Raw genomic sequence first — 23,629 nt, forward strand, 5'->3', positions numbered from 1 at the left:
CACATTTTTTTTTTATCATTCATCTATTGAAGGGCATCTAGGTTGGTTCCACAGTCTAGCTATTGTGAATTGTGCTGCTATGAACAAATGTTGTAGCAGTGTCCCTATAGTACGCTCTTTTAAGGTCTTTAGGGAATAGTCCAAGAAGGGGAATAGCTGGGTTAAATGGTGGTTCCATTCCCAGCTTTCCAAGAAATCTCCATACTGCTTTCCAAATTGGCTGCACCAATTTGCAGCCCCACCAGCAATGTACAAGTGTACCCTTTTCCCCACATCCTCGCCAGCACTTGTTGTTGTTTGACTTCATAATGGCTGCCAATCTTACTGGAGTGAGATGGTATCTTAGGGTGGTTTTGATTTGCATTTCTCTGACTGCTAGAGATGGTGAGCATTTTTTCATGTACTTGTTGATTGATTGTATGTCCTCCTCTGAGAAGTATCTGTTCAGGTCCTTGGCCCATTCATTGATTGGGTTATTTGTTATCTTATTGTTTAATTTTTTGAGTTCTTTGTATACTCTGGATATTAGGGCTCTATCTGAAGTGTGAGGAGTAAAAATTTGTTCCCAGGATGTAGGCTCCCTATTTACCTCTCTTATTGTTTCTTTTGCTGAGAAAAAACTTTTTAGTTTAAGTAAGTCCCATTTGTTGATTCTTGTTATTAACTCTTTTGCTATGGGTGTCCTATTAAGAAATTTGGAGCCCGACCCCATAATATGTAGATTGGAGCCAACTCTTTCTTCTATCAGACGCAGAGTCTCTGATTTGATATCAAGCTCCTTGATCCATTTTGAGTTAACTTTTGTGCATGGCGAGAGAAGGGGACTCAGTTTCATTTTGTTGCATATGGATTTTCAGTTTTCCCAGCACCATTTGTTGAAGATGCTATCCTTCCTCCATTGCATGCTTTTAGCCCCTTTATCAAATATAAGATAGTTGTAATTTTGTGGATGGGTCTCTGTGTCCTCTATTCTGTACCATTGGTCCACCCACCTGTTTTGGTACCAGTACCATGTTGTTTTTGTTACTATTGCTCTGTAGTATAGTTTGAAGTCTGGTATCACTATACCGCCAGTTTCACACTTCCTGCTTAGAGTTGTTTTTGCTATTCTGGGTCTTTTGTTTTTCCATATGAATTTCATGATTGCTTTATCTATTTCTACAAGAAATGCTGTTGGGATTTTGATTGGCATTGCATTGAACCTATAGAGAACTTTGGGTAATATCGCCATTTTGATGATGTTAGTTCTGCCTATCCATGAACAGGGTATATTTTTCCATCTTCTACGATCTTCTTCTATTTCTCTCTTTAGGGTTCTGTAGTTTTCATTGTATAAGTCTTTCACCTCTTTTGTTAGGTTGATTCCCAAGTATTTTATGTTTTTTTTTTTTGAGGATATTGTGAATGGAGTGGTTGTCCTCATTTCCATTTCAGAAGATTTGTCGCTGATATACAGGAATGCCTTTGATTTATGCGTGTTGATTTTATATCCTGCCACTTTGCTGAATTCATTTATTAGCTCTAATACTTTCTTTGTAGACCCTTTTGGGTCTGCTAGGTATAGAATCATGTTTTCCGCAAATAGTGATAATTTAAGTTCTTCTTTTCCTATTTTTATGCCTTTAATTTCTTTCGTCTTTTTAATATTTATTTTTTAGTTTTAAGTGGACACAACATCTTTGTTTGTATGTGGTGCTGAGGATCGAACCCGGGCCGCACGCATGCCAGGCGAGCACGCTACCACTTGAGCCACATCCTTAGCCCTGTTTTTATACTTTTTAACATTGTTCTTGTTTTTATCATTCTCATTTATGAAACACAATGCACCAAGAGTACCTAATGACATGGGAATTTTGACATTTTACAGAATCAAGTCTATCAATTATTTCATATACAGCCTCTCTCAGTTTTATGATTTAAAATGTTTGCACTCTCTTTGTAGCAAGTAAAAATGCAATTATCTATTCTAGTTGTTTCCTGCTCCCAGTTTAGCTTTAGTGTTTCAAGCCTGTGTTCCCTCATTCAATATTAACCAAATGCCAGCTACCCAGATGCTGGGACGCAGCAGTGAACACAACTGTCAGCTAACACCACAGATCTTGGCATCTGATAGGGAAAACAAGAACTAACATGTAAACTGGTAATGTAATACTGGCTGGGTGTAATCTGCCCTCTGAGTACGCCCACAATGTGGAGAACCAGGGAATCAAGATGCATCTGTTAGAAAGTGACTTTTAAGCTCATAACTAATAAAAAATATTAATTTGGGGAGGCTTTACATCATTCAGTTTTAAACCTATCACAATGTCTTAGCCTACTCTGTTTTTCTTATCTAGTCCATGGACATTTCTTACCAAAGTTGGTGTTTTGTTTTTTTTTTAATATTTATTTTTTAGCTGTAGTTGTCAATACCTTTATCTTTTTATTTATTTTTATGTGGTGCTGAGGATCGAACCAAGGGCCTCACAAGTGCTAGGCAAGCGCTCTACCGCTAAGCCCCAGCCCCAGCCCTCTTACCAAAGTTTAAATTCAGTTCTTACTTTACCTGTCAGCATTTGACAATGTTAAACAACTTCCTCTGGAAACTTGAGAACATACAAAATAAAACTGGTTTTATAAACTGCCTATATTTAGGCCACTATGTATTTCTGATACACAGTGAGAAAGTGCACTAGCAGATTCTTACATAAGCCTCAGAAGCACTCTGTTTAAACTTTATGTTAAAAATGGTCTTTGCCATTATTGCTTTACTTTTTTGCCTAACTCTACTGTCCTTTATTAGATCAATTCTTATTTAGCTTAAAGATTGTCTAATAACTCTCAAGGAATTTAGGACACTCTAGTCAAGTGCATAAGAAAGGAAAAAGTTATAAAATGAAATATCCTAAAATCAAACAGCTATTATTAAAAAGTTAAATTTTAAAATTCTTAAATTCTTACCTTTCCACATAAATACTCTTGCTGGTTCCCAGAGCATATAAGCTAGTTAGAATTCTATAACAAGACACCTGCACATCTTCCACTAAGGGAAAAGAGAATCACACTTCACCAACAAAACATTTACACATTGTTCTGAGAAAGTTCAGGCTAAAATCCCTATTTAAGACATTCTAATATATTTTAACATTTAGAAGAACAAAATAAGAACGGATTTATAAAAATGAAAAATAAAACTTTTTTCTCAGAGTTGTTTTTTTTTTTGTTGTTGTTGTTGTTGTTTTTTAAGGGAAATGAAAATATTCTCAAGAACACAATGCAATTACCCAGAATATTCTTAGAAGCAATTTGTAATTTTTCTCTGGGTATAAGAATAAAGGATTTCTCTAAGAATAAAATTAACCCTAAGAATATCTGGAAGGACAGGGGATATAGGTAGAATTTGACACTTGTTTCAAAAGTACATAAAGTCTGTATCTTTTACCATGCTCTTAAATGACTGACAAGGAGAATATTGGAGGGAACTGACTATTATTTCCCAAATTACTTGATATTTAAGGCATAAGTATGTCACTCTGGTATTTTCTAATGCTAGAAAAGCAAAAGAAACCTTATAGATGATCTATTATCCCATAAGACAAGTTTAAAAGGCAAAGGAGTCTAAGAACTGTGACTTCCTAGTTCAGACCCTGCTACTGTTCCCAGTGGGTGCAACGAAGCCTGAAGACTCAATCCCTGTCTTAGGGCTACTTGCCCCGGCACACTGCTCTGCCAACAGTGTCCTACTGGTTAAGATCAAGATTGTGCAGCAGGTCCCTGCAGCAGCCCCTGAATAACTGGTTTTTACACAACATTGCCATGGTCTGAGGAAGCTCCACGGAGAGTAGGTGCAGGTGGCTGTGCTCCTCAGAGCTCCCTCTTGTCCCACGTTCACAGCATCAGAGCAGGAAGTTAGGTCAGCTCTCATGCTATTTTTTTCCGCTTACTCTTGGGAATTCTGTGAATTTTTTAAAACTACAAATTATATCCAAAACCATCTGATTAAATCCCTCATAAATACTGACCAAAACCTAAAAATCAAAGTTGAGTCCCCTTAGTGCTGTAATAATTTAGACAGGCTTGGTTTCAGTAGCTTCATGTGTGTTGGTAGTGCAGCCTGTGGCAACACTCCATGTCTACACAGAATCAATTCAAAAGCAGTTAATGTGGCATGTCATATGGTCCAACTGCACTAGAAAATTAACATTTAGAGAGGCAAGGCAGAAATAGAATTTGGAATCTTGTGTTTCAACAATGTAGACACTACTGTTCCTAACCAATACTATACTGGTCCTCTCTGCAAACCCATGTGATCCAGAGTTCTACCACTATAAAAATGGTTCCTATAATTCAAATGTCAATCTATAATGATTTGCAAAAAAAAAATTTAATGTATAAGCAGTGCTTGAATGACTCAGATATGTCTTTTATAATTTCTGACTATATTTTTTCAAAAGTGAAACTCTAAGTAATAGATATACATACATATTAGATCTTCTCCAAACTGATGCTGGCCAATGTGTTCAAATAATGACGACAGCATGGGCAAGAGTGCCACTGTGGTGTAATTGATAATCTGCGTAACCCCTTTGGGCTGGTTCCGGGTGTGGGTGAACTGGCCCTGTTTCAGATTTTCCATGGTCTTCTCCAGATCCTCTGCAGCATTGTCCAGAAAGGCCCTGAGCGCGCTCTTCACACCCTCCAGGCCGGTCTTCATCACAGTCCTAGAGAGTCAAAAGGGGGACTTGCACCTGCCCACAGCAGCCAACATAGCCCAACTTCTCCACTAAGGCATCCACCTATCAACCCTTTTTAAATCAACTCCAAAATGTTTTTTCAGTATGCCTAAAGTGACAGGAACACTGCTCAGTGAACTGGCTTCATCATCAGCTTCATGAAGGACCTCAGAGCAAAAGGCTTTGCTAAGCTTGACATGTTCCATTAGTGGTCTCAACACTGAGATGGTGGTTTTGTAACTAACACAATGAAGCTTCTGAGCCAGGTAGTTCATCCCAAATCCAACCAAAGGAGAATACATCCTGAGGCACTGAGTATGGAAGAAACCTTAAAGCTAGCTAAGTCATCTACTATAAATAGATTGTGCTTTCAGGGGTAGCATTGGAGTCTTCTCTAAGGAAGCCAGTGAAGGCTGACCTTGCTACAGAGGTAACACCCTAATGGCACTATTTTTAGTAGGAAGTAGAGGTACAAAAGGGTGTCTGCTTTCTTTATTCATTACAGAAAACACCTCAAGTAAAACCTGAAAATGGGAATGGATAAGCAAAGGATACCATTGAATGTTCTCTGTAGCTGACATTTAAAAACTTTATTTAGATTTAACTGGCAGACTGTATGAACTAAATGCATGGTTTAACGGCAAGCTCATTCATGCTAAATAAACAGGTGCTACGTTTGGTTCACATGCTGGATTTCAGTCAAGTTAACATAAGAGTAAAGTAGAAAACACTCAAATGTGGGAGTTTGTCTACCCATGTGCTTACTGTGCAATCTTTAGCACAACTTTCTCAAATACAAATAGAAAATTAAACTGTCCTGTTTTCTATAAAGCCAAATGTTGTTATGAACATTAAACACAAGTACCATGTCTGGAGACTCAGAGGCCTCTAAAGCCACAAGAGGCCTCTAAAGCCACAAGTTCACCATTTTTCCCCTCACATTACATTCCCAAGTTGACCTTCAGTTATGATCTAAGCTGCTACAGAAATTACTGGAAATTTAAATAATCTGAGTATAGTCATAAACTACTACTATTAGTAAATTACAAAAGGCTTTCTCTTTATCTAAGTCTTTATTACAATTCCAAAGAATAAAATCAAGACCCTGGGTCCTTCTTAACATTTTTATATGTAATTATTACATGGATTCATTTAGACAAAAGTGTATCCATTTACCTTGCATCCAAAGTCTGACCCAAAATATGGAGACAGTTGACGATAGACGTTGCATCATTTCCTAAAGGGGAAACAAGGCACTGTATGAACTGCCCTGAGAACTTCCCGACTTGCTATCAATGTTTGTACTGCAAAAATTAGTCAACAGCACAACTCACTAATAAAATTCAACTGAAGACTTTAATAATCAAGTTTAAAATCATGCAGTTTTTCTGCTTAAAAGTGGTTATGCAAATGTAAGTAGGAAAGCAATAAAGCATGTCTCATGAAATAGCCGACATGCTCAGAAGCATTCAAAGCACTGCACAAAGCTGAAAGGGTTTCCAACTGAATTCTTCCAGAATCTTCCCTCCCCATGCTAGCTCATTTTATTTTTAAGTTATATTGTATGTGAACTTTAAAAGTTAGCTCATACCCTTTATGAAATGAGATGGGCTAAAAGTTTAACATTTTAATTCTGTTTTAATGACCCAGGTGTCTCTGCTTTCTTATTTCATTCAATTGTTTTAAGAAGCATTAATGTCTGAATTTGACTGAAGATGAACTTATTTGAATTTTGTTGGTCTTTGGCAAAAAGGAAGCACCAAACCATTGCATAAACAACATCAGAAGTCAAAAAAGTTAAGCAATATTCCGATAAGATATTTAACAGACAGGGACAGATTCTTCCTGTAAGTAATGGGAGAATCCCATATTCTGACTATTTTATCAGGAATAACAGAACTAGTAGTGATACAAACACTGCAAATATTTTGCTTTGTGGCAGGTATACTAAGAAGTAAATAAATAAAACAATGAATCCAAAGTAACATAGTAATTTGATCACTAAAATATAGTTGATATTGTTAGTTCTTCCTATACTTTCATCACTTTTATACACACACACACAATCATCTCCTGGGTCCTGAGGGTGACAACTCCTATTTGAATTTTTTATAACATTTGAATGTGTCATATCCTTTGTACAAAAAGCATCCTAAAATAAATCATGTAAATACACATGGAAATTAATAATGATTCAATTAAGAGTAAGCCAGTTTAGTGATATGATTTAGTGGCATGATGAATATATGAAAAGAGTAAGGTGTTTATTACTGAGATTATGAGTTTATTAAGAAAATGTCTCATTTACTCTGTACTTCAAATTTCAGAATTTTTGATACTAAGGAAGAAAAATGAGCAGAAAGGCAAAATTTGTTATCTCCCTATGTATTGGCAGATGCCAAACCTAGGACTTCTACTGCAGCCCTTAACTATTCCAACAAGCATTAAATACCAGATACTCTAAAACTAATAAAATACAATCAAAATACAATCCTTATCATCTTGGGTTTAGTTGGAGTATAGATTATGAACCATTAAGCTAAAAATTAGCATGTAACATAATATCAAATCACAAAATATACATGTGTATATGTCTACTATATGTATATATGTGGGTGTATGTGTGTATGTATATAAAATCTCAATCAAGTCACAACATGTGCGTGTGTGTATGTATATATATATGTGTGTGTGTGTGTATGTATGTATGTGTGTGTGTGTGTGTATATATATCTTCATCAGTACCAGAAATATATGTTTGGGTATGTATATATGTAATGTAAATCAAGTCACAAAATATGTGTACATATATCTATATACTTAAGTGTGTATATATGTATGATTAGGGGTGTGTTTGTGTGTGTGTGCATATATACATAATTTCAGGGAATAGGGATTAGAGTAATTGAACCCCTCTTCAAGGTAGCACTTGAGCAGTGATATCAATGACAGGAGGGGATAAGCCACACATATATCCAGGAGGAGGCCCTAGGCATAGGAACAGCACGTGCAAGGACATCGGAGTGGCCAGAGGGGATGTGAAGTGGAGAGCTGGGAAGGCCTGGAGCTTTGCACTCACAGTGGTCTTCGAAAGGTGCAACAGGTAGACACTGTTAGTTTTTGAACAACACGGGAGCTAATAGGATTTATATTTTCCAGAGATGCAGCATATGCAACTCTGCAAGAACAAGAGTGGAAGTCAGGGAACTACTGCAGGAGCTCAGTCAGTTTCCATGGCGGTGAACTTGAATCTGGTGAATTTGAATATTAATGGTGAAGACTTTAAGGACAGATTACAAGCACTTGCTTATGGATTGAATGTGACCTGAGAGGGAAGGGAGTCAGGGATAATGCCCAGGCTTTTTCCTGAACAACTGGGGGAATGGCAGTTCCATATAATCCCCTAGAGACAGGAAAGGGGAAAGAAGAGTGGGGTGCATGCTCCCTGCTTGAGATATATAAAGCATAGTGACTCAGCAGGAGCCCCAGAATAGGCAGTTGATAAGAAACTCTGCAATTCAAGGAAGAGACCCAGCTGGAGCTACACATCTGGACATCAGAAACAGGTAACTTGAAAACTGAGTGAAATTCACTAGCCAAGTCTAGAAGGAAAAAGGTCCCAGGCCTCCCAGGGTTGAGAGAATAGAAGGTAAGAAAGATGTAGTATGAAAAGTGAGAAGGAGAGGGTGCTGTGAGCACGAAGGGGACAAAGCTGTGAGCCAGCCTATGCAACTGTCCCCCTCTCTCTTCCTAAAACACATAGCTCTCTCTGTCCCATCCTCTCTGATCTGCTGTTGGTTATTACAGATGGTCACTGTTTGTGCACTGTGCTGAGTTTAGCAGTGTCCTTTCCATAAGATCAAGTGCCCGGCAGGTGTTAAAGCCCCGTTCACAGTTCACATAAGCTTCAGCAGTGTAGTGAGCAGGGAGGGGCGGATGGGTTTCCATGCATTTATGTTCAAGTAATTGCTTAATTGCTAAAAAAAAAAAAAAAAAAGTTTTTAAGTTTTTTCCATATATTTTTAAGACTGTGTTATGTATAAACATGGTTACAAACATGTATGTGTAAATGTGTGTGGGCACATATGTACATAATTAAAATCACAACTCAGGTCTGATTCTAGAGACAACAGACAACACTGGGTCTGAAAGAACATAACTGTGCTCGTAACAGAGCTCACTAAATGATGAAAATGACAAAGTTAAAAATCCAATATAAATGAGCAGTGTTTAAATCCCAAATTGTATCTTGTTTTTGATATAGTATCTGTAACTGAGGAGTTCTCAGATCAAGCTGTTTCAAGTTCAACTATCATGAACCACTTCTGCCTGGTCATCTGATATACAGAGGATCCTCACAATGCTGCCTTTTCCTCCCCTGGAAAGAGCGATTGAAGTTGTTCTAATTATTCGTCTCTATTTTTCTAACATAGCTCTTCAAATGGTGTCTGATTATATTCTCTTCTTTGAAGGAATGAGTTTTCTCGGCAGAACCCTTGTTAATAATGTGGAATGAAATTATGCTAGCAGATATAAATTTCAATCAAAATTATGAAAGGAGAGAGAAAAATTGAACACTGTCAATGACCACCACTTCTGAAGTCTGTGATACAGGGAAGAATAAAACTGAACCATTAAATGCTCAAAGTCAAGGCACATTTAATTCTCAAATAGGCACCAATCCTCAGAGATTCTCATTACTTCAAGTGACTTTGCTTTTCTACCAAACAGGCACAGTCTGCACATCACTAGGGACACTACAAACATAGACTAATTCCCTAGTATCTCTGACATAGGATGGCAGTCACCATTTAAACACCTGTGGGGAAGAATCATCAGAACTGTCTTTGAAAACCCAATCCATTAATGTATGGATCAGGGGAGGTAGCTGTTGAAAGAATGCACTGTTTTACTTTACTTAGTATTTACTTTTAAAAATTTTTCCAAACATAACAGTAAGATTAAGATGCACTAGTTAAATCAGGAACTTGCCTGGGGAAAATTTTTAATAATAGTCCTGCTTCATCTTAACCATATATGTATCTTGTTGAACACTTATAGCACTTTAGGGTGCATTAATGATGTCATGCGCTAAGTTCTAGGATCACTATGAGGTCAAGCCAAGAAATTCTAAAGTGATGATCACTGCATACAAAATGTAGCTTTAGGGCAAGTTCTCTTGGAGGTCTCTGTCCTGGAAGGGTCTGGAGGATTCAACAACATTGAAAATTCACCAGAAAATTGGAAAATGGAAAGGGTCCATAAATGATAAATATTTTGTGCTGGCCTTCTTAGGTCCTTGAATTGAAAGGATAATTGTTGCTGGAATTTAATGATATTGTCATCTGGAGGGTCATTAATCACATGCCATTTCCTTTTCACTGTAAGTGCCCTAGGCATTTTCATGGACCTCTTAAAGGAATAATAAATTTTAAAATTATGATTCTAATATATTATAGAATAATTGGATACTACGTTTTCCTTAATAACCTCTCAAGAAAAAAAATACTCAGCTTGGGTTATCTGTGAATATAAGAACACTTGCAGATTCATAGCCTCTATTGTTGCACCTGCTTTTTCTACCTTCTCTATTGGACTGCAGGCTTCTCCATGGCAGGATCTGGATGGCTCATTCTCACATTCCTCAGCTATTGAAAAGATCCCTAATGCAAACCACACCTCCTGCCAGGCCCTGAGAAGACACTGTGAGCCCCTGTAGAGTGGAGGGTCCTGTGCCAGCGAGGTTAGTTCAGCAAGCAGACCATCAGCAAGATGAAGCAAAGGTGCATGGAGCAGGACAGTGTTAGAGCAGGAGGCAGCCAGGGAAGGACTTCCAGAGAGTAATGTGGCACCCGAGTCTGAAGGATGGGGAGTTCACTCCATTCCAAGTGCAAGGACTTCAGGGGACAAATGGTATGTGCAGGGATCGCATGGCAGGTGGTCATTACAGCATGAGCAGGCCCTGGGCAGAAAGAAACACAACGTAGACACAGTCGAGAGGAAGGAGAAGGCTGGCAGAGCAGAAGCACAGAGTGAGCAAGGAAGGGTATGGAAAATGATGGAGAAAGAGGTCTACCAGGAAGCCAGGGTGAAATGGGTACAGGTGAAGGAGTAGGATCTCTGTTCCAAGGAAATAGAAACCTACAATATGCAGGAGTGTGACCAGAGACACTGGGAAGGTAAGACTGTGGAGCACAAAGGCCAGTGGGCATTTGGAGAAAAGCTACTGTGAACTAGGAATTATAAATGACAGGTGTCTGTAGACTGGCCTCAGTGGAGTGCTGGAGAGAAACAGAAATCCACATTTCTCTCTGCTTACATCCCAAGAGAATGCCCTGTGCACTATAGACACACAGTGTTTATTGAACAAATGCATTTAAGACATTAGATTTATCTTTGGGTATAAAAATACAGCCCTTGGGCTGGGGATGTGGCTCAAGCAGTAGCGCGCTCGCCTGGCATGCGTGCGGCCCGGGTTCAATCCTCAGCACCACATACCAACAAAGATGTTGTGTCCGCCAATAACTAAAAGAAATAAATATTTTAAAAAAAAATACAGCCCTTAAGGAGCCCTGATAGGCACACCTTGTGCCACTGTCACTGGCATTGCTGCAGTCATAGTTATCGTGTTCTGTTGCCTCTAAAGATGGCTGAAGGCATGTGCACCTTCCAACTGCCTGGCAATCAGTAGGCAGAATTTCCACTTAGCAAAAGTGGACAGAAATTGAAAGAAAAAGTCATATTTCTCCAGTCAACACTGGGTCCTTGAGAATGGCAAATGGGATTCTTATCACTAATCAACCTAAGTGCCATTCACAACCTGAATCTCCAAAACATATCTGTGCTTCAACTTACAGTCACCAGAAAGCATTTCAGAATTCAACTGGATGCCTGTATTTAAACATCATGATATTTTCTTTCTTTTCCCCCTTCGAAAACACTCTGTTTGATTCAACAGAAACCTACACGTAACACAGCCTGTCCCCTCTTTTTAAGAAGTTACCTTTTCCCAATAGAAAATAAAGTGATTTCAAAGCCTCCATAAGAAGAGTGAGGCCTGAGAGCACTACTGATCTTTTTGTTCTTAGATAGGGTGCTTCAGTGCTTGGGAAGTATTCTGAAGTACAGAGAGGATATATACAAACATGGAGTCCAGATGGATCTGGTAATCCTTCAGATGATAGAAAAACCTTTCAACTACAGATAACGTTTGGGGTGTAGGAACAATGTGGGGGGCCAACTTGGAGTAAATATTCACTGCCCGACAGATTCTGCTTACCACAGCTACCACCAGCAGGCATCAGTCTTCATTTATCCTAATGCTCCTCTCTGGCCCCCAGTTCCTGATGTACTTAAAGTTAATGCGGACTTTTCTACCCTTTCACCTTTGCTCATTCTCACCAAACTATTTCTTTGTTAACTTGACTTTCAATTGGGTCAATTTATTCTTAGGTTCTTGCTGGGAGCCATTAGCCAAGTAGGTATGACAATTTCCTTGCCAGCGTACCCCATGTTGCTGACATGTTGCAGTGACATTGAATGTAAGTGACCTTGCTCAAGGACCAAGGCAGATTAGGGTGTTCCCGGTTTAGGTTCCAGGTTTAAGGTTTAAGATTATTCCTGCTGGGAATAGGGCGTATCCTGCTGCCTGAGTTCCCCTTGAGTTCTCACGGGATTTAGACAGTACATTTTGGGAGATAGAAGCCCAGTGGAGGTGGATTTGGGCAGAGAACTTGGATTTGGGAAGAGAACGTGGATTTCCCCAGAACGTGATTGTAGACGGCTGGTGTGAGTTCGGGAATAAAGAGTTGCTGTTTGAATCTACAAGCTGTGTGGTGGCTCGTGATTGTGTGCCCAGCCAGACTGCGGCATTTGGCGGCCCGTGCGGGGAACTTCTGAAGCTTAGAGGTAAGTGAAATTTCTCACCCTTGAGGAAGAGAGAAAGAATGGGTGAACATTTCAAAAAACAATGTGTTATTGTTTTGATTTATTTTGTTTTTATTTCAAGTTGCCTATTCCTAGAACTTTCTCAGGCAAACTGGGGAAAATGGTTGATTCAAGGTCTGAAGTTGTTCGCCTCCGAGCAAGATAAATTGTTAGAGGAAGGAGGCGCCCCAGTGAGACCAAGAACAATTAGGGCATATGTTGATACAATACAAAAATGTAGCCCATGGCTTTTTAAAGACGAGTTATTAAGTATATCAATGGGACCATCATGGTATCCTGTAGAAAGATTTTTCTTCAACAAGAAAGAGATGGCTAGTTCTGTTTACTACATTTGTCTAAGATCTTGGTTTTTACAGACATCTGATTAATTTACAAAGCTAAAATGTTAAAATATCAACCACTAAATATGAAATCAAGTACTCTTTACTTATTAAGTTCCATAAGGTAATATATTTAAGCATTATGTGTGTTTTCATAAATTGGTAAATGGAAAAATGTTTAATATTGCTTTGGTCTGTGTCTTTGCTAAAACAAGGTTACTAAGTGTTAAGATTCTATCATGTGTAATTTATATACAAAGAGTAGAAAAATTTTTAGTTGGGTTTCAATTATAGTATTATAGTATTATAAAAACATGAAAGTCTTTCATCTTATTAAAGTGGAGTAATTTGTCTAAATCAGAAATTTTATAAGAGTTGTTTCAAAATGTGAATTTATAAAAAGGGTTAACGGTTAAAAAAGAGATAGAAAAAGATTCAAGATGTGGAAATATATTTTAATATAAAAGGTTAAAGGAAAAATAAATGTTTCTAGATGAGATAATCTCTGTGTGGTAAAGTAAAAAGTTGTAAAATGCCATTTAAAAAGACTTTGAGGAAACTAGACTTACTTTAAAAGCTTGAGAAAGGAAGAAAAAAGAAAAAGGTATTTGTACATGGCAGATTGAGACAAAGCTTCTCAATGGAGTTAAAAAAAAAAAGCCTTTGGTTGAAGGGCAGCCATGTAAACTAACATTGAAGCGATTTAAACAAAATCTAAGCCTCGTTTAAAAGAGTGTAGGTGGTGAAAAAGTACATTTAAAAGTTTAAAAGTTGTAGGTGGTGAAAAAGTACATTTAAAAGTACAGTATAGATGATAATTGGAAGGCTTTAAAAGGTTAAATTGAAGGTGGTTAAAATGCCTTCATGATGGAGGAAAGATTGCGTCATTCGAAGCCTAGTTAATCATAAAGGCATTACTTAAAAAAAAATGGGAAGATAATAGGATAAAAGATATTTAGATAAAGAAGATTAAAAATTTAAAGTGAAAAACTTTAAAGACAGAAGTACAGAAAGGTAAAAAAAGAGAAAAGATGTAGAAAGATAGATTAAAAATTTGAAGTGAAAAACTTTAAAGACAGAAGTATAGAAAGTTAAAAAAAAGATAAAAAAGATATAGGAAGATAGAAAAGATGTAGGAAGACAATAATTTTAAACCCACAAAATAGGAAACAAAAAAACTAAGGAAAAAAAGCAACTAAGGGTGAATGTACAAACCTTAGGGGGGGGAAAAAAAAACTAGAAGATAGAAATAAGATAAAAAATGGTTGAAAATGTCAAGTAAGGTATTTCAGATAGAAAAATGCAAAAAGCTAGACAACTATTAGATACAGACATATACTTATTAAAGCAAAAAGAGGGAATCCCCCAAAGTTAACCTTTAAAATAACCCTTTTTACTCTAAACTTTTTAAATTTGGATTCATCAGGACTTAGTGCTGCGAAAAGGCATATGTGTCCAAAAAATGTACATAAGCCTAAGGTACTTTGGAAAGATAATTCTAACAGGACAATGGAAAGGTCCTGACCCAGTGATTGTCTGGAGTCGGGGGTCTGTTTGTGTTTTTCCACAGGGAGAACAGCAGCCCATTTGGATTCCAGAGAGATTAACTAAAACAGTTTCTACAGATCGAAAAGAAGATGATTTGACTCAAATCCATAACAGCTGATATCCAGAACTCCAGCTTGGCCATTCTTACATCTGCGACAGTGATTAACCAGGATGCTTTTTTCAATAGCTATTTTATTATTGCATTTTTCCACATCATAAGGTTCTATTTTTATTTTTTGAGCTCATACAAACCTAGGTTAATGTTTTTCTGATCAGTTTTATTTTTTGACTGTGGAGTTTTTAAACATTGCAATGGAGATTTCACCTAGGTAAAGCTACAAGGCCTTTACTATTTTCTTATGTGTTGTACGTTTGTGTACACTCTTGTGTTTTGTGTTGTATGTCTGTATGTGCGTATGTCCATATTTCTTATATGAGGAGCGCTCATGAAAAAATGGATCCGAATTATTTTTTTTTATTCACGTGATTTAAATGGTTTAATTTAAATTATGTAAACAGCTGTTAAGGATTGTTTTTAAAGGTGGTTAACAGATCTGTTTGTTTACTAATTTAAATTAGGTAAAAGGCTGTTAAGGATTGTTTTTAAAGTAGGTTAACAGATCTGTTTGTTTACTTTCACCTTTCCTTTTCATTATATTTAATAATTCTTTTCAGGATAATGTCTCTTTAGCATCATTGCCAGAATTCCTATCTCCATCCCAGTGCCGGTGAAGAACTCAACAAGTAATGCTCAATCAAAGAGTCAACTTACTTTGGGAGGAAACGGATTTTGGAAGGAAATGGACATATTGATAGATTCCTCTGCTTTGAACTGCTTGCAGAACTTGCCTGGACTATGTAACTATCGTTTGGTGCAGCGAATTGTGGTAATGCTGGCATATCTTTGCTGATGGTGTCACTAGTGATGCAATTTTTATTTCCTTGCCAGCGCACCCCATGTTAATTGTGGTAGTGCTGACATATCTTTGCTGATGGTGTCACTAGTGATGCAATTTTTCCAAAGGAGCCGTCAATTGGCTTGGTGTCGTGGCATTTCTGTATCCTCCTCCCTTCTGCTAGTGATGGTCTAAAATTTGGGGGCCAATGGCTTATGCTGGACTGGTAGTCAGTGACGGGTATGATCCAATTGTAGTGGTATCAACCTAAGACAGGAGGCTGACACCTAAAGGTCAGTTTTCCGATGACGGGTAAGAACCATATGTTGAATTGGACAACCTACCAGGCACGGTCCATAAGCCACATTAACCTCACTCCCCCACTGGCACCAAGGCCAAATTTGGGGGCCAACAGAGGTGAGGCAAAGAACCTCACCCCCCGACTGGTGCATAGACCTATCCACAAGTATGGCTGTATGCTGGACTGGTAGTCAGTGACGGGTATGATTCAATTGCAGTGGTATCAACCTAAGACAGGAGGCTGACGCCTAAAGGTCAGTTTTTCCCATGACGGGTAAGAACCATATGTTGAATTGGACAACCTACCAGGCACGGTCCTTAAGCCACATTGCTTGTTGTTTAATTAATCAGAAGGGGGGAGATGCTGGGAGCCATTAGCCAAGTAGGTATGACAATTTCCTTGCCAGCGTACCCCATGTTGCTGACATGTTGCAGTGACATTGAATGTAAGTGACCTTGCTCAAGGACCAAGGCAGATTAGGGTGTTCCCGGTTTAGGTTCCAGGTTTAAGGTTTAAGATTATTCCTGCTGGGAATAGGGCGTATCCTGCTGCCTGAGTTCCCCTTGAGTTCTCACGGGATTTAGACAGTACATTTTGGGAGATAGAAGCCCAGTGGAGGTGGATTTGGGCAGAGAACTTGGATTTGGGAAGAGAACGTGGATTTCCCCAGAACGTGATTGTAGACGGCTGGTGTGAGTTCGGGAATAAAGAGTTGCTGTTTGAATCTACAAGCTGTGTGGTGGCTCGTGATTGTGTGCCCAGCCAGACTGCGGCATTTGTGCCCAGCCAGACTGCGGCAGGTTCTGTCATGAAATTTCCCCTTAACTAAGACAGTATAGGAAATACATTTTAGAAATCAGTTTATTTCCTGCCAGAATGCAGGAAATGTAGAGCATAAAGGTAAGATGAAGGGAATAAATCAGAGTAATCCAGGCCGGTTATACAGATCACCCTGCACCTGTCTGTTGGGTCCTCAGGAAGACCCACAATGCACAACTGGAAAATCAGGAAGCAAGCACCTGGATTACACAACTTCTGAATCATTCTGGAGATGGCAGATTTATTTAAGAGTGTCACTGTACATGTAGTTTGAATGGCCAAGTCACCTAGTATGGCTTGTACATAATTCAATTTATTTAAATAAGCTAATAAAGAGATCTAATAAAGAGATTTAAATAAAGTCTAATAAATCAATTTGGAAACATTACAGGTGAAACTGAAAGGTTATAATTCATACAGCACTTCAACATTATCTCAGATTTGATGCACATAATGGATATCTAAGATTAGTAGTAGTTTTAACCCATGAGGAAAATAAAAAAGCAAATGTTTAGAAATTTTAAGTTCCTTGTCTAAATCATTCACATGGATAGCTTACAAAATGGAACTTATATCCAGTTTTTTATTTTTTTATTCAAAGCCCATTGTTCCCTCTATGACGACATATTTTCTAAAGCTAGACTATAGCTGTAATGTGTAGAGTTTACAGGCTTCAGGCTTAAAAATCCTATTAATTGGGCAAGTCTCTGTTCGGGTATGTTTGATTAATAAAGGTCTCTTGAATTTTATGTAACTTAAAGATAATGCCAAAGCATATTGGAAGCAATAATACCTACTTTAATAATATAAAAAATGTATAAAATTCTGCAAAATCACATGAGAGGTCTCTAATAAATTCCTGTTAAAAAATGAAAGTAATGGCATTCAAAGGTTAGGGGATTTACAAGACAAAGTACAGGTCTTCTCCCAACAGAAACAACAAACGAAATTATTAATCTATCTTCAACCATCAAACCCTTAGATGATTTAGTCAAAAATAAAAATGGACATTTAAGGACAGATAAAGTTAACCTAATGTAATACAAGGCTATGCATGGTTCCTTTATAGATGATTATAATTTAGAAAATGGTACAAGGGGGGCTTCTGGGATATTGAAAATGTTCTTCCCTGATCTGAGAAATTATCAAACAAATGGATATAGGACATCCATATAGGATATAGGAAATCCATAAAATTTCATTAAGTTGTCCTTAATATTTGTGTACGTGACTATATGTATGGAATACCTCAAGAAAGTTTTCTTAAAATAAAAAAATAATCGTGAGATATAACAGAAAAATAAGAATATGTAGTATGTAGGAAGTTAGAATTAGCACTGCAGAGTATTATGCTTATTGATAAGCATGCAAAAGATGCACCTGCAAATAAGCTCCCATCATAGCCATGTGAAACCTCACAGCACACTCAAGGGCAAATCAATATCTGAACCCTCTGTTACTCTGAGAATGCTATGAGTACAGGAACCCTGTTCAAATAATTTTCATAAAAATTGTTATCTGTTAAGGAGAAGTTAAACACAAGTCAGTCAACCGGAAATTGTTCTGAAGAAACTTGCCCCATTGATTTTAGATAACTGAAATAATAATGAAAAATTCAGGCAATTTATATGAAATTTACATTTTAATTATTAAGTACCAAATATTGCAAATTCTAGAAGTCCAATAGTGTGACATTAATTATACCAAAAAGCTATCATTTCTCAAAAATTATAAAGAATGTAAAGTTATACTCTACATACACATGTCAAAATACACTCTGTCATGTATATATAAAAAGAACAAATAAAAAAAGAATGTAAACTGTGTGTGTGTGTGTGTGTGCACGAGTATATCCAATTTCAGTTTATTCACTGTGGATTTTGTAGAAATGGTTAACCTTTTTATATCCTTAGATTTTCATGTGTTGAACTTAGAAAATGTATACAACGCATCTTTATATGTCTTAATTGCTAAAATCATTCAATGCTATCTCAAACCCTGTAGAGTGAAGGGCTCACATTTGGGCAGCTGATAAAATCAGGCAAGGATGTATACAATGTGAGTTCTGCCAGCTATTATAGAATCCTAAGGTCCCACTGCATGGAAAAATCCACAGAAAGTAAGTGCCCACCCTGCATGGCTGTCCAGAAGCAAGTGCCCAGGAGCATGAACTTCAGCTATGTGAATTTTCAACACAAACAGAAACTGACTCTGGGGTGAGTGGTGCTAGAAAAGCCTCTTTTGGCAAGGGAAGCTCCTTGGCTCCACCTTCTGGACTACAGAGCTCCAAAGTTTGGAGTGCAGGACATGCAAATCTGTGGTCAAAAGCATGGAGAATATAAGTGCAGTATAAAATTTTGATTTGTAACAGCATTAAATAACCTAGCAAAGATAACCAAACAAAAACCCAGGGCCAGTTTTACTTTACCCCTTCAATAAAATATGGTAGAACTTGCCATTTTCATTCCTTTGCTCTTTAATAATAGACCCTTTGAGTTTGCAATTATGCTTGGGACTGATTTCACCAAAGATAACACTGCTTATAAACAACCCTGAGGACCTTGTCTTGGCCTACAACAATGCATGCAGCCATGCAAACGTGCATCCATGCAACCTTGCAGCACACAACACAGTGCAGGAATGGCAAAGAAAACCAAGTGGTGGCCATGCTCATAGGTTTTCAAGGGTCTCCTTACCAAATAGTGAAATCCTATGCCTGACAAGAACTCCAAGTTTGCAGAATAGGCTGAAGACAAAAGAAAAACAAAAGAGAAAGGGGAAGGGGGAAGGGAAGGTAGAAAAGACAAGGGGAAATTTAAAAAAAAAAAAAGAAAAAAAGAAAAAAAAAAACAGCTGATATGAGCCGGAAAAAAGCAACATGATGTCACGCAGAAAGAATCAATTATCTGAGCAGAATGTGGAGTAAAGGGATTAAAGAAAGAGTCTTTGAGTGCATACCTTCAACAAACATGGTTAAAAAGCACATAGTATAAGAAACAAAAAAAAATTGAAAGCAAAGCTAATTAATATAAAAGCAATCTATATGAACCCACACAAATATAACTGCTGAAAACCCAAAAAGAAAAATTCAGTTTTATCTTCCCAACTGCACCACTGTATTTCTAGATTTCTTTTTATTATGGGCTTTATTTAACAGAAGAAATGTGGTGCTTTGGTAAATGCTACTTTAAACTTTAGTAAGCTTTATTACTTGAAATGCCCTTCTTTCCCATCCTTGACATAGGCCAAAAATCCAATGAACTTAGAAAGAGAACTTGAACAATGCTAATCACTCAGAGGAGATCAGATGTGATAACTGAGAGGACAACGAATGCCAGCGAATGAGTTGTGCACTTCTCCTCTCCAAGCAGGCCCCTGGGAAGCCCTGCATGCCATGAGCAGCAGGAGATTCTAAATATAGTGATCGCTGCATTCAGTGTCATGACCCTGGTGCCCACTGCCTCTTGGATCAGACCCCACAACCTGGGAGAGCCTGTGGCCTGGTCTCTTCACTCAGTCCAATGGGCTCCTGCAGGTCTCCCCTTTAGGAATACTCCTCACACACCTCATGCTCTGTAAAATTCTATCCATCACTCAGGATCAGCCCAGATCGTGTCCGCTACAAACGTCTTTCCTGACACCTAGTGCCCCATTATCACTCCCAACCTAAGCCAAAAGAGGTCGAGGTTGTCCCAGCTGCTCCCAGTTCCATTTGCAGATCTCTGCCCTAGGATTGAACCTTGCAGATTACAACTAGTGTTTTTCCCACACTCACCCACACTCTCTGAGCTCCCGGGGAGAAGAGGCTTGCCCCACCAGCACTGCCTACAACCTGGAATAACCCATCCACTGCCAGATTTTCCCAAGAATAGATCCTCATGGGCCATGCTGCTCTGGAAAGCTCTCCTGACACCAGCAATTCCCAAACACACAGAGAACCTGGATTAGGGCTGCAGACCAGCCAAGAAGGAAAACGATGGCAATTGATCCATGGCAGGAAGGGGAGAGAGGGGAGAGACAGTCATGCTTGAGAGGGCGACTACGTTAATAGTAAGCTCCAGTCATCATACCTCACTGCAGTATCAACGTGGACTAATTTACTGATGAAAATTAATTAAAGAGGGCATTTTACAGATTTTTCCAAAAAAATATTCATCCACGAGTGTCTGAGTAAAGCTGAAAGTTTTGGGAAATAACAGACCAAAATTTGGAAAAATAATGACCTACTGAAATAGCTATTAAATAATTACATATTAGACTTTTGGTCTGCATTTCTATGCTGTAATTTTCTTCTGTAAGCTAAAAACAAAGACAATAAAATGAGAACAACTCTGTCCAGGAGTCTCATCCATCTACTGTGCTTCACAGATGATGTCTGTGCATGCAAGTCAACCCAGGGTCTGTCTCTAAAAAGAGCAATCGTCTTTAGAACAGTTTACCCTGGATCCCTGTATTCCAGTCCATTTTAGGTAATGTCTTTGACTGAAGTCTCTGGTTCAAAATAAGACATTCTGAGGGGTGTTCTTGGTGATGTGGGGTTCATAGTGCTAGGATTAGGTTTTAACCCAATTAGGATGCTTTGTCTAATGGAATCAACAGCTCAGCATCTCATCCCACTGGGTTCTATTTAGTGGCTGAGAATCCGTCAGAGAAAATACCTTCTTAACAATAGCTGTTGCCTCCTAATCACCTAGGCCACCAGGGAAAACCAGATGCAGACCTGGGCCCTCAGAGAGATGAATTACATCTCGTTCCCCTCTTGTGCCCTCCACCCAGGCCAGAGCTGCTAGACAGCCTATGAGATTTGATGATGATAAACTTCAGCCTGTACTTTCTCTAAAAGTCCTTCTCCTGATGGCACCGACCCCTTTCTCTCTTCCTATGGCTGTCTCGTCCTTCGGAATGTGTGAGCAGCCCATGCTCTTGCTCCTGCCTTACTCCAGCATTCCCTGGGGCCCATCAGTGGCCCTCAGAAGCAACTCCAATTACCTTTTCTCACTCTCCTCCTTGGAGTACTCTCTACAGCACCTGGCACTGCTGAACACTTCCATCTTTGAAACTCTTGCCCCTTTGGATTTTGTTTTATAGCAGGTTTTTTCACTTCCTAATTGATTATGATCCATGTTCTTCAGAGACAGGTTCTGGAATTCTCCAAATGCAGCACCTCTCCAAGTGTGGGCGTCCAGTCTTTTTGCTTCCCTCTCTACCCTCCTTCAGGATCATCTGCTTCCCCAGCACTGGGCACTCCATGTGCACAGACCATTTGTTGCCCTGATCCCTCCACAAACACCAAAGGCACATTTCCTGCTGGATACCTGCAGCTGAATGACCTGCTTCTACTTCAGTAGCTGCTGGTCAAATCTAACAAGAGCTCCTGGAAACTGGCTCTGTTTCCAAGATCTGTTGTTCTGAGGATGACACTAGGGACATGCCAAGCACCCATAGCAGGAGCACAGGCACAGTGCTGCACTCCTTCTTTCTCCTGGCCACATCGCTCGTGGCCAGAACACACTACCTGTCCATCTTCTGTAGCTCCTTCCCATGGCTGAGAGCTCCTCTGCCCCAGCACTCTGACCTGTCTCTCCCTGGGTGCCTTGTACAGCTAGCCCTGCCTCACTCGAACAGTTAGTATCTATCCCAATCTATGTAATCCACCTTCCCTCTAAACCACCAGAGTCTACACTTACTGATATGATTATGTATATCTGTAAAATAGTCCCCTTTCTTAATTCTGACCTATAAAATCTTTAAAACCAGCTTTGTGACATGACTTTCACCACCTCTGTCCCCTGCAAGCCCATCTGATGTAGCCTGACTCTGAACGCCACTGCACGGCCACTTCCTCCCAGGGGGGCTGCATCCGTGTTCACAGATCAACTACTGCTGGGCACCTTCCCGAAGCCCTGGCCAACACTGCTTTTCTTTGTAGCATGATGGTGCTGATTTTAGATCCAGTAAATGCTCAATACATAATTTATAGCACCAGGAAGTATATATCTAAGCATTGCACGGAAAAAACAGTTTTGGATTGTGTAGAATTAGACCCACATGGCTGTTAAATATACACTCCTCATGGCTGTTAAATGTACTCTACAGACGTCACAATAATGCTTATCATGTGTGTAAATGTGTACTAGTTAATTCACAGTAGAAGGGCCAGTTTTTTGTCTACTTTATTAGATTTTATCTATGTGACTTTATTACCCATTTAATTCACTTAAGTTTTAATGTTTAACTCAAGTGGTAAGATTGGAGACATCTAGGGCTGGGGCTGTAGCTCAGTAGTAGAACATTTGTCCAGCATGTGTGAGGCCCTGGGTTCAATCCTCAGTATGGCATAAAAATAAATAAAGGTATAGTGTCCATCTATGAGTTAACAAAAAATTTTTTAAAAAAGAAAGGATACATTTATAAATTTCAGTAATCTCAATTATTCAGATTTGTTATTGTATTGCTATTGGTTGCTTTAAAACATATCTGTATAATGAAATTTTTTTCATTATATAAACTTAAAAAATAAGAAAACAGAAATCTATAATATTCTGAAAAAAACTTAAAATTAAGTTTTCTCTTTACTGGCACTTTTCTAGATATCTACATATATAAGTTTAGTATTTTTAAATTGGGTTAATTCTATTTGAGCATATATTTCATTTTTTATCACAATCATTTTCCTATTATTAGATATCATATAAAAATAATTTTTGTAATGCCATTGTTATAGAGCATTACACATGTATCATGATTTATTTATCATTATTCATTTTTGCATTTATGAATTTTTCTGAGCTTAAATTCCTATGTGTGAAACTAACACACTATCATGAAATAAATTACTTCTATTAGGCATCCTGTTTCTGTTGTTAGAATTTTAAATAGTATATGTTCCTTTTTTGTAAATGTTAACAAGAGAAGTAAGATTTACCAACCCTCCTTCTATTAGGTGAGGAAAGACTCAGGATGAAATAATTTAAAGAATCCTGGTGCAGAGCTTAGACAGCAGAGCAATCTGGAGTTAGTCCAGGGCCTTAAAATTACATCACCTGAGGCTACAATAGAATAGCAAAGTTCTGATTCATTCACGGG

At 38.3% G+C, this 23,629-nt stretch overlaps 1 protein-coding gene across 5 annotated transcripts in view; it reads right to left on the reverse strand.

Annotated features, from left to right (window-relative positions):
* Ryr2 (ryanodine receptor 2) overlaps positions 1-23,629 on the reverse strand; it is a 596,528-nt gene that overhangs the window by 101,731 nt on the left and 471,168 nt on the right. For all 5 annotated transcript variants that reach the window (XM_058575026.1, XM_058575025.1, XM_058575027.1 and 2 more), the window contains exons 63-66: positions 19,240-19,289; positions 5,889-5,949; positions 4,462-4,700; positions 2,941-3,022 (exon numbers count right to left, since the gene is read on the reverse strand). In XM_058575026.1, the coding sequence (XP_058431009.1) occupies positions 2,941-3,022; positions 4,462-4,700; positions 5,889-5,949; positions 19,240-19,289 (432 nt within the window). The remainder of the gene's footprint in view (positions 1-2,940; positions 3,023-4,461; positions 4,701-5,888; positions 5,950-19,239; positions 19,290-23,629) is intronic.

This window comes from Marmota monax, unplaced genomic scaffold, assembly GCF_021218885.2.
Source record: "Marmota monax isolate L192 unplaced genomic scaffold, Marmota_monax_Labrador192_F-V1.1 WCK01_AAM20220418_F8-fsc00071, whole genome shotgun sequence".
NCBI classification, from domain to species: Eukaryota; Metazoa; Chordata; class Mammalia; order Rodentia; family Sciuridae; genus Marmota; species Marmota monax.